At 45.3% G+C, this 12372-nt stretch overlaps 1 protein-coding gene across 7 annotated transcripts in view; it reads right to left on the bottom strand.

The window, feature by feature from the left end:
- The window catches only part of IMMP2L (inner mitochondrial membrane peptidase subunit 2), a 493454-nt gene that overhangs the window by 433441 nt on the left and 47641 nt on the right, over positions 1-12372 (bottom strand). For 6 of the 7 annotated variants that reach the window (XR_004970774.1, XM_036327299.1, XM_036327300.1 and 3 more), the window contains one exon: positions 2518-2621. Coding sequence is in view for 6 of the 7 variants with exons in the window: in XM_036327299.1 (XP_036183192.1) it covers positions 2518-2621 (104 nt within the window). In the remaining variant the exon portion in view is untranslated. Of the gene's footprint in view, positions 1-1497; positions 2159-2517; positions 2622-12372 lie in introns of those variants that run through there. The other variant, XM_036327302.1, reaches the window with a different exon arrangement.

The raw sequence follows: 12372 nt of genomic DNA, 5'->3' as shown, positions 1-12372 counted from the left end.
GTGTGTATATGTATGGTATGGTGTGTGTGGTGTGTGTGTGTGTGGTGTGGTGTATGTATATATGTGTGGTGTGTAGTGTGTGTGGTGTGTGTGTATGTGGTGTATGTGGTATGTGTGGTGTGTGTGGTGTGGTGTGTGTGGTATGTGTGTGTTGTAGTGTGTGTATATGTATGGTATGGTGTGTGTGTGTGGTGTGGTGTATGTATATGTGTGTGGTGTGTCGTGTGTGTGGTGTGTGTGTATGTGGTGTATGTGATATGTGTGGTGTGTGTGGTGTGGTGTGTGTGTATATGTGTGGCATGTGGCGTGTGGTGTGTGTATGTGTGGTGTGTGTGGCTGATGTATTTTGTAGAAAAAGCAAATAGTGTTTTCTGACATGAATTAAATGTATATTATGAACATTAATCAAACCAATGTCAATCTTTTCAAATGAAGCAGTCCCTAAAATATGTGAACATATAAAGACATGTTTAGAAAGCACTTTTGCTCACAAAACTTGATACTTTAAATGGTATCTTTAAAATATATTTTTATTGATCTCAGAGAGAAATGGAGAGGGGGAGAGAGAGAAACATCAATGATGAGAGAGAATCACCCATCAGCTACCTCCCACATGCCCCACACTGGGGATCAAGCCCTCAACCTGGGCTTGTGCCTTAACCAGGAATTGAACCATGACCTCCCAGTTCATAGGTCAACACTCAACCACTGAGCCACGCCGACCGGGCTAAATGGTACCGTTTAGAGTATTACATCATGCTAAAGAATGTTGAAAGCAACACTATTTAATTATTTGTTGTTAAATATAACGCCCTTAACTAAGCATTCTTCACTATAAGTAGCTCCTGCTAGCAATAAGCATTACGAAGGAAAATCTGTTATTTGTACAAGACAGATATAGCACATAATTAACTCATTAAGAATACAGTTCAACCAAAGTAGCTAGTTTATCACATCAACATCAATTGGAATGTACTGTGCTTGGAATTAATTTATATAATAAATATCATCGCTTTACTGTTTACACAGAAGAGCAGTCTCATATTTCCTGCCCCTCAGCAGTCTATGATAAGCCAGGGTAATTTTATGAGCCCTGCAACCCTGAACTTCAAGGAGCCATTTTCCCCCCAATCACCTGTTCAGATCCACTTGCTTAGAGACAGTCAGCAAGTTTCTAAAGGAAAAAAACAATGACAACTGTCTGCGGACAGTGACCTCCCTCACTCGGCGGCGTCCTCTCCATCCCCAGCTGAGTGAGGCTGTGACCCTGCCCAACCAGAGGCACGAGAACCTTAAGCTGGGACAGGCTAACCCGCCAGCGAGGTCGCAAAGCCAGGGCCCCGAAGGGCAGACCCCCGCCTGCTCCGAGGGGAGGTGCGTGTTGCAGCAAGCACTCAAGGACACGTGGAGCTTCCAATCCCCATGGGGGGGTGGGGGGGGAGCCTGCCATCCAGAACACACACAAGTGTATTCGTCCCATGAGTCAGGCACCAGGTCCACTGCGTGTACCTTTACATGAATCCTGGCCCAACAGGCTCCCTGAGCCACACTTACACAATACCTGTTTCCACAGGCACCAGCCGGAGGTGAGTGTGAACAAGTCGATGCCGGTTTTGCTTTCACCAAACAGTTATAAATAGCGCCCGCCAAGAATCGGGCCTCCCAATTCAAGAATCAGAAACGCAAAATGGAGGCCTGCACCCAGAGGGGGATTGGACTGTTGTTCACATAAATGACAAGAAGGGCTCCATCAACTGCTCCCCAGTGCACCAACTGGCACGGCAGGCAATCACACTAGCCATTTCTACAAGGGGCTACAGCCAGAAGAAGTAAGGCAGGTTCTGTCGCAGGCTTCTCAGCGAGAATTCCCTTTAAAACAAACGAACAGGAAAGTCTCAGCTCTCCGGCCGCCAGGCATGTGCTGGGCGGGTATGATATCCGTGTGGATCAAGCTCAGGCTGGCATTCCTTCTCTTCCCAGGACCGGAGTGCAATGCCTGTTCCTGACCAGTTGTCCTACTTTCACAGGGAAACAGCGCCACCTTTTGGTCCCAAGCAAAAGCCTCCAGCCTGCCAGCCTCCGAAACCTCCTTTTTCCAGTTAAATCACTGAGAGGCCACTGGATTTCACATCACAATGATCCTAGGAAAATCCTGTCCCTACACAAATGCATAAAACATGAGCATCAGAGGTTGCCTCCAAGATGCAAAATTTCTAAATAATTCAAACTAATTCCAAACATATACACTCTAAGTCTTCAATATAATAACTTCCAATCAACACTTCATTAAACGCATTTTACCAAATCCAAGTAGGTCAAGCAGTGGATACATTTTAAATGTAAAAGAAAACCCCTCTTATATGGCATTGTTACATTTCAAAATTGATTTTTTAAAACGCATCACATTTTAAATGTACCTATTAATTTAATAGTTGGCGATACAGTATTAGCGGCAGATTCCCAGTTCAAGGAGGCTGCCATTTACGAACACATACAGTACGTTTCTGGGCTACTTACACCAATGACACAATGTCACCGCGCTGGACTTCAAAGTTCCTCACTTTCCAGTGGTTCAGAAGCACCACGTCGGACGACTGGCTCCCTCCAGGATTCAACGAGGGCTGCGAAACAGGGAGAGAGACACATCCGTCATGCAAGTTTCTCCATCTCCGTGGCTCCTGCACGTCTTAGCTCTGTGCAGTGCAATAAAACATCTCTAACTCAGTTGCTTTCAGCAAAGTGCTGCTCTAACACAACTGCGAATGATGAGTTTCCAGAAGGCCATCGGGATTCGTCACGGGGGAACCAGGAGAAAAATACCTTCCCAATGGTGACTGGAAAGGGAAAATGTGGGTGTTCAAATGTCTCCTAACTCCAGGAAAGAGGCGTGGAAAGCCTTCGGGAGGCCTGAGGAGGCAGGAGGAAGAAGCGAGTCACCCTCCCAAGACTCAGGGAGGAGCGAAGCCCACAGTGGTGGCGGCAGTGTGGCACCTCGAAAAGAATGGTCGCAAATGGGCCCGAAGTGGCCCCGGAACAAGGGGCGGGAGCAGAAGACACAGACACGCCAGCTGAGCTTTCCCACCAGGGGCTCCTCCGGGCCCTTAGACGTCATGAGGGGGAGCATCCATTCCTGTGGGGGAAGGGGCCAAGCCTCAGCCGAGGCTCTCCCTCCGCCAATGGTGGCAGCGGGAGAGGAGGACACAACCAGAGCACCAGGATGGATGCCAGGAAGACAGTGGGCGCCAGACCACGGCCAGTCCCTGGACAGAGTGCCCGTCTCTGTCCTTAAAGATTCCTGGAATCAGCTGTCGAGTTTCTACAAAGCAGATGTGGGCACCACTGGAAATTCGGGGGATGGGGGGGAGGTAATCAGGACCTTGTTTTTTACTCCCTGGGCTTTCCATGTCCACACCTACCAGTTATCCTGGGACAGCTCAGGCATACCCAGGGCTTCTACAACTCCCTTACCGGCGACGCCTAAACATCTCCATCTTCAGTTTGTAATCCCTGCTAATCGTTTCACTTGACTGGGAAATAAAATTCAATGCGATCGAGTAAAATTTTCCCGCTTGGCTAGTGTGGCTCAGTGGTTGAGAGTCAACCTAGGAACCAGGAGGTCACAGTTCAATTTCCCTGGGTTGCAGGCTCAATCCCTAGTAGGGGGTGTGCAGGAGGCGGCCAATCAATGATTCTCATCTTTGATGTTTCGCTCTTTCCCTTTCTCTCTGAAATCAATAAAAATATATTTTAAAAATAAAATTTTCAATTTCCTACCAAAAAATAAAAGTTTTCTTCCTTATTTTTTCACATTCTATTTACCATCTTCCCAGTCAACCAGCTTAAAATCATGGTTATTTTTACTTCATAGCTAACCAGTCACAAAGCTAAAGGGTTGTTTTTTACTCATAACTTCTTTCACAAAACAATAATGACCTCTACTACCTACACACCGATATTTCCTGTTCTCTGTGTTTTTAAAATTCTGTCTATAAGCAACTGTATTAATTTCACATCCACTATATTGATTTTATAACCTAATAAGTTGCAGTCCAGAGTGCTAAACTCATGGTTTTAGATGACGCTTCTTCAACCATTGTCCTATGAAGGTTGCTTTCTTGCCCCACAATTTTCTACCTTTAGTTCGTTCATCTCTGTCTTTTGAATTCTTTTCCTAGAAAATCAATATTCTCAATTGCAAACACTACCCATATCCCAATGGCTCATCAGTCAGCACCTGGAAGACATGTTGAATTTTTATAAAGGAAACAGCAGAGTTGTCTCTTGCCCTTCCTCTCCTCCACAAGGTGAACTGGACCCCCCCCCCCCCCCCCCCGGCCACCCATGCCCCCTAGCAAGGCTGGTGAAGGCCAATGACAGTCCTGAAAACCTGCTCATGGGAGTCCGCCTGCACACGGCTCCTTCACTCAGCGCAGGCAGAAATCACGTCGTACCCATCTCCGTGTGCCCGGGAGAGTGGCTGGGAAACAGTCCTGATAAACTGTAAAGTCTGGAAGAGGAAAGGTCCTTGAAAAGCACCTTAAATAAGATGGTCTGTCAGCAGTGTACCTTATCCAAACAACGTATACGTCCCTTTCCATGAAAACACATCCAGGATACGTCTAGTCAGAAATCTTTGGTTTTGCATCAAGTTGGGCCATTTAAGGGCTGGGAATGAAGTCGAGCAGGGCTTTCTTACTATACGTGATGAAATAAAATGAATCACAACAGAATGTCTTCTTTACTGTTCACTTATGAATATGAACAAGTGAATACGACTAACACGTATCATGAAGAAAGCGTTCTTGAATTGGAAAACTAGCCTACAGCACCATAAACCTACAGTTCTTTGCACGTCAATTACACAATTCAAAAAGAAAAAGCACTTCATTTCCTGAGTTTCCTCAGCCAACTTTTGAGAAGAAAATGTGCTAACTCAAAATGAAAAACTTAGAGGCAGAATTAAGAAGACATCATTTGGATGGTGCCATTTTAGAAAAATGAGTAAACCATGTTATTACTCAGAAATTGTACATCTTGCTTCCTCGTGTGGGAATGGCAGTTTATGCTTCAAACAGAGCAAGCAATCTTCTCAAATCAAAGGCGTCATAAACAAGCATCTAAATCGACGAGAATACACTTCGGGGACCAATGCAAGCACAGAGCCCTGACTCTCCTGTTGTGCTGTCAACACTTTCCTTCCTAGGTCCCAGAGATGACATCAAAATTACAACCGCTTACATAATGAAGTTTGGAAGTTACAAAGCTCAGGGAGTGTTGAACCTCAGAGTTTCTACCTGTATTTCAAAATGCAAGGCTGAGTTGACTGTTCCTGCTCGGGGTCACAGTGGTTCCCAGGAGTGATGGAAAAAGACAAAATCACAGGAATTACCAACAAAGAACAAGCCAGGCTGAGAGGCTCTGCCCTCTTTTCTCCATGACTTCGTCCTCGAAACCTACTCCTCTGCTTCCACCGTGCAGCGCTCAAGGCAGAAACCTAACTCGGTTGTGTTACGGCCAAAGGTAATCCTGAGTGGGGGGGTGAAAGGATTAAGGAAAGACAGACAAGAGAATGACAGCTGGGTCTCGGTGGGACGCTGCTCCCTGATGAGGAGACAGCGCCAGCGCCCACAAGCCGTGTCTTTATTTTATAGCAGATGCCACGAGGCAAAGTAAGGGCGTGATCACGTTGTTTACAGCATTCTCGTGAGTTTCAACCCTACTCAACTACATGCACCAGAACTCCATCACAAGGCACGTGGGGCCACGTGTTTGGACCATAGGTCCAAGCTTACAACCACAGCCGTTGGCTATAATTGTGCTGGGAGGGCCCTGCTCTCCAGCTGGGACTTGCACATGGCAATGAGAGGACCCTGTTCTTTCATTAGTCTGAGGCTTGAACCTGGCCAAGACACTGTAGCTGCGCCCCACACGGTTGAGCATCAACCTATGAACCAGGAAGTCAGGGTTCAATTCCCAGTAGAGGCACATGCCCAGGTTGCAGGCTCCATCCCCAGTGGGGGGCTTGCAGGAGGCAGCTGATCAATGATTCTCTCTCATCGTTGATGTTTCTTTTCTTTTTTTCATGTTTCTATCTTTCTATGCCTCTCTCTTCCTCTCTGAAATCAATAAAAATATATTCTAATCTTACATAATAAAAGGCTAATATGGAAATTGACCAAACAGCAGAACTACCGGTTGCTATGATGCACACTGACCACCAGGGGGCAGACATTCAACGCAGGAGCTGCCCCCTGGTGGTCAGTGCGCTCCCACAGGGGGAGCACCGCTCAGCCAGAAGCCAGGCTCACAGCTGGAGAGCACAGCGGTGGTGGTGGCAGCGCTAAGGATATGCGACTGATGGTTTAGGCTCCCATGCAGGGAGCAGGCCTAAGCTGTCAGTCAGACATCCCCTGAGGGCTCCGGGACTGCGAGAGGGCACAGGCTGGGCTAAGGGACACCACCCCCCCCACCAAGTGCACAAATGTCAAGCACCAGGACTCTAGTAAATAAATAAATAGGAGAAACCAAGATGGCGGCATAGGTTAACGCCGGAGATTGCTGCCTCGAACAACCACTTCAAAACACACCTAAAAGACGGAACGGACATCATCCAGAACCACAGGAAGGCTGGCTGAGTGGAAATTCTACAACTAGGAGGAAAGAGAATATCATACCCAGACTCAGAGGAGGCGCAGTGCTGAAGTGAATACTCAGGTGCGGAGTGCGCACGGAGCAGGCTGGAGGCGGAGGGCGTGGTTGTTGTTTTCAATCGGGAGGGAGTTTCAGACTCTGAGCTCCAGATCCGGGCGAGTCTCTAGGGACCCAGACTCAAACGGGAGAAGCGGGACTGTCTGGCTTCGGTCGGAACTCGAAGGCAGCTTTCTCTCCAAGGTTTGCAGCGGTTGCTGGGACTCTGTGAGGCAGAGCCCCTAGGGACGGAACTGAGAGCAGCCATAACTGCTCGCTCCAGCCCGCCCTGTAGATCCCCGGGGACCCGCCCCGCCCAAGCCCTGTGCAGAGCCATTTGCCGGATAGCCTCAGGCAAACGCTAGATTAGCACCGCCCTGGAGATCCAGCACAGAAGCTCTCCCACTGCAGACACAGCGGACTCTCACAGCCAGTTAGCCTGGAGGTCAAATCACCCCCGGTATTGCCGACAACAATCAAGGCTTAACTACAACAAGACTGCACACAAAGAACACTAGGGGGTGCACCAAGAAAGCATAAAAAATGCAGAGACAAAGAAACAGGACAAAACTGTCAATGGAGGATATTGAGTTCAGAACCACACTTTTAAGGTCTCTTAAGAACTGTCTAGAAGCTGCCGATAAATGTAGTGAGATCCTCAAGAAATCTAATGAGACCCTCGATGTCATGATAAAGAACCAACTAGAAATTAAGCATACACGGACTGAAATAACGAATACTATACAGACTCCCAACAGCAGACCAGAGGAGCGCAAGAATCAAGGCAAAGATTTGAAATGCGAAGAAGCAAAAAACACCCAACCGGAAAAGCAAAATGAAAAAAGAATCCGAAAATACGAAGATAGTGTAAGGAGCCTCTGGGACAGCTTCAAGCATACCAACATCAGAATTATAGGGGTGCCAGAAGATGAGAGAGAGCAAGATATTGAAAACCTATTTGAAGAAATAATGACAGAAAACTTCCCCCACCTGGTGAAAGAAATAGACTTACAAGTCCAGGAAGCGCAGAGAACCCCAAACAAAAGGAATCCAAAGAGGACCACACCAAGATACATCATAATTAAAATGCCAAGAGCAAAAGACAAAGAGAGAATCTTAAAAGCAGCAAGAGAAAGAAACTCAGTTACCTACAAGGGAATACCCATACGACTGTCAGCTGATTTCTCAACAGAAACTTTGCAGGCCAGAAGGGAATGGCAAGAAATATTCAAAGTGATGAATACCAAGAACCTACAACCAAGATTACTTTATCCAGCAAAGCTATCATTCAGAACTGAAGGTCAGATAAAGAGCTTCACAGATAAGGAAAAGCTAAAGGAGTTCATCATCACCAAACCAGTATTATATGAAATGCTGAAAGGTATCCTTTAAGAAGAGGAAGAAGAAAAAGGTAAAGATACAAATTATGAACAACAAACATGCATCTATCAACAAGTGAATCTAAGAATCAAGTGAATAAATAATCTGGTGATCATAATAGAATCAGGGACATAGAAAGGGAATGGACTGACTATTCTTGGGGGGGAAAGGGGTGTGGGAGATGCGGGAAGAGACTGGACAAATATCGTGCACCTATGGATGAGGACAGTGGGTGGGGAGTAAGGGCGGAGGGTGGGGCAGGAACTGGGGGGAGGGGAGTTATGGGGGGGAAAAAGAGGAACAAATGTAATGATCTGAACAATCAAGATTTAATTAAAAAATAAATAAATAAATAAATAAAACTTTTAAAAATCTAACTTCTGATCTTCAGTTGATGAGAAAATGATTTTCATTTTCTTCCTTTTGGGGGGAAAAAATTTAAGTTATATAAAAAGAAAGTGACTGTATGCTTTGCTCTGACCTAGTATTATATTGTTCACTCTAAGAAAGTCAGGAGATTTCAACAGATATTAATAAGTTATGCTAAAGCTAGAAATAGATATGAAGCCTGCTTCTGAAACAGTGCAAACAAAAGCTGGGCTCCATGCTATCTCCAATCAGAGATTTTGCTGAAGGCTTATTCCTCCTACAAACAAACATTATTGCTGGGGTACCCTAAATTCTCAGCTGTGTCTAAGTTGAAATCATTGGACAGTCTGGGGGGAATTTAGGCCTTGGCTTAGAAAAATGAAACTCCCCTAGAGAATTAAACAGAGACATAATAGATGTTTTACCTTGTAAGATTTAGCCCAGCCATCAATCAGTAAGTGATATTATTCCACTAGTTTTGACTATAAATTTCATATTAATCATTTCTCTTATTACTTTTTTTTAAAAAATATATTTTATTGATTTTTTACAGAGAGGAAGGGAGAGAGATAGTTAGAAACATCGATGAGAGAGAAACGTCGATCAGCTGCCTCCTGCACATCTCCCACTGGGGATGTGCCCGCAACCCAGGTACATGCCCTTGACTGGAATCGAACCCGGGACCCTTCAGTCCGCAAGCCGACGCTCTGTCCACTGAGCCAAACCGGTTTCGGCTCTCTTATTACTTTTTTAATTAAAAAGTTCATAGCCACCCTAGCCGGTTTTGCTCAGTGGATAGAGCGTCGGCCTGCGGACTAAAGGGTCCCAGGTTCAATTCCAGTCAAGGGCACATGCCCGGTTGCAGACTGGATCCCCAGTGAGGGGCGTGGAGGAGGCAGCCGATCAATGATTCTCTCATCATTGATGTTTCTCTCTCTTTCCCTTTCCCTTCCTCTCTCTGAAATCAATATATATTTAAAGTTCACAGCCTACAATTTGCTACACATAGTCTACCGGCGCAAGCTGGTTTGAACCTCACTTCTTTGGGAGCAATTCTTCCAACTGTTTCACATACAGAGAGCACCCCCAGCCCTGCCTAGATACAATCCAAGATGTTTCACTTAAATTGTGTGCTTTTCAAGGAGCTGGTTGCCAAGGGCTGCCGTGAGGAGCCGAGAGGAGCCCTCAGCCTCCTTCTGAAGAGCCGTTATCTTAGAGAAATGCTTGCAGTGGCCGGGAGGGGTGGGGGTGGGCGCTCTTAGTTACAGTAAGAGGAGAAACTGAAGCAGTGCTATTTGTTTCAAACTTCCCGCCTGCAGCAACTGGCCTGAGGCATGAAGTAGTTTTAAAAAGTGTATCCTCTGGTTATAGAAACATTCTCACTATCAGATGCCAGGCTGCTGAAGGCTTGCGGAGAGAATGTCTAACACGCCATCTCCCTTCGCTCGCTGTTCTCGGGCTCCGCTGTTGGCGTGGCCTCTGGAGTTCTGGAACTTGCCTCCCCAGGGGAGCATGATCAGAGGGGCTGAGCTGCACCCACGTCTGCACGTAGCTCTGAGCTGGGAACGGAGCACTCCTCTCCGTCAATGCTGCTTATCGCCCTGACCCCTTAACCCTCGACCCCTTACAATGACCACCCATCTAATTCAAAAGTCATTCAACCTGCGAGGTGATTAAAACCTAGTCACGCACACATGACACTGGAGTGCTGGGAGGAGAAATTCAAACCACAGAGCACTGTGGGAAATTTATGCTTATTAAGTCTCAGGTACATCTGGCTCTTCAAGAATAAGTGTGGAATAATGGGCTCCTCACACCTGCTCCAGCTCCCAGGGCTCCCCACGGAGCACCTGGCCTTGTCACCAAGTTCCCATTAGGAGCGCATCCTCCCAGAGTCACTCCAGGCTCTGTCCTGGCCGGGTCACCCCCACCGACCAGACATCCCGCAGCCTCCATCTGCCCACCTGGGGAGACTGGGGCAGGTCCCACCTGAGCTGGAACAGATACAGATTCTTCACGTGTCCAGCTTAGAGGGCAGCAGAGAACAAGGATCCCTTCGCCGAGGCAGCCCTGAAGCTGTAAAAACTCATTCCTACTCTCACCTATTCATCCCTTCGCCCTTGAAAGTCCCCTGAATTCCAACTCCTATGGCCCTGCACTTCCCACGGGGACTCTTCACCCCTGAAAACCCACGTGGGGATCTAATCACATTTCTTCAGAGGTTTAAGAGCTTTTCTTAGGAAATACGCTTTATTCAGGTGGTGAAGACCCGGGAAGGGGGTGGGTAGAGCTGGGTAGAGGGGAATTAGAGGGGTAACAGGAGACATCTGTAATGCTATCAGCAATTAAAAATACACAGAAAGGAAAACTGGAGGGAGCAGAATTTGAGGCCAAACGCTGGCTCTAACAGGTCATACCCAGCATGTCCCATCTCCTGTACCTTACGGCTTTATGAGACGAACTATAGAAATGATCCCTGAAAGTATAGTCTTACCTTACAGCTTTAGATCTGTGTTAATACTTTCCTTTATTACAGCTTTATTATGTATTTTTAATAAATAATGACTTTAACATAGTCACAGTACAATCATCAGACTCAACAAAGTTAACAAGAATTCACAATAAAGCCCCTGTTCCCTCTTTAAAAAAATAAACTTTATTCAAATCTCATCCCCTTAGTTACAGACTTACGGTTTTCTTCCTCCTTTTGATATTTCTGCATGAAATTTTATTCACATAAAAGTAAGTTAATTTTATAGATACTAAATTTCTTAATTTTTCTTTGAAAAGCAAGCCTTTCAAGCTATGTTAATAAAGATTTTCAATGGACATCTACCCTATTAATTTAAATTGAAAGTACAGTGAGTTGCTGATTTTTCATCCTCTTCATCTTTAATTGTATTTCCTGTGTACTGTGGAGTTTTACGGCCACTCTCATGTATTGCTGTACAAATAAAAATCCGTATAAACTATTTAAAAGATAATTTGCCTAAATGTATCTAAAGCCTTTAAAATGGGCTCTCCTTAGAGCTGGAAATGTCCTATTTAGAAAGTTATCCTAAGGAAATAATAAAAAATATGTGCAAAGATGTCCATCATATAACATTTATAATAGGCAAATGGTTGAGCCAACCTAAATATCAATAATAAGAAACAGATTAAATTAGCAATGGTTAAACCATGTGATCTATGGGTAGTAAAAGCCATTCTAAAGAACAAAATAAACTGATGAACAAAATAGACCCAGAGACACAGAAGCATGGAACAGACTGTCCAACCTCAGAGGGAAGGCGGGGGTGGGTGGGTGGCTGGGTGGCTGAGAAGAAATTAACCAAACAACTTGTATGCATATATGCATAACCCATGGACACAGGCAGGAGGGTGGGGAGGGCCTGGGCAGGGGAGGCTGGAGAGGAGGGTCAATGAGGGAAGAAGGAGGACATATGTACTACTTTCAACAATAAAGATTAAAAAAAGCAAAACATTTTTTCAGGAGAAAACCACATTGAAGAAAATATTTAAAGGTAAGTGGATATGTTTCTCAAAATAAATTAGGTTAAAAATGTGATCAATAAAAACATAATTGCTGTGATCCAGTTTGGAGAAGGAAGAGGCTAAAGGAGGGAAGAATATTGTGTAGAAAAGGATGAGAAGACTTGATAATGGTTTCAAAATGCAAACTTTGACGTCAAAAACCTTGGCTTAAATCTGCAGTGTCATCAACAAATTAATGCTTCGGCTCTGCTGTTCATCTGAGACATGGCTCAGTAACAGCACCCTCACCACAGGGCTGTGGGACAGTAAGTTATTATATCTACAGTGAATATTGTTCTATGATATCTGGAACCCAGGAATCATTCAATACTTTTAATTAGAACTATATTATAATATCTTTAAAATAACTAATTCTGGAAGGTGATCAAGGTTATTTTTATT

This window comes from Myotis myotis, unplaced genomic scaffold, assembly GCF_014108235.1.
Source record: "Myotis myotis isolate mMyoMyo1 unplaced genomic scaffold, mMyoMyo1.p scaffold_m19_p_11, whole genome shotgun sequence".
Lineage (NCBI taxonomy): Eukaryota > Metazoa > Chordata > Mammalia > Chiroptera > Vespertilionidae > Myotis > Myotis myotis.
Note: the sequence above shows the minus strand (reverse complement) of the source record. Positions and strands in the feature narration are given on the sequence as shown.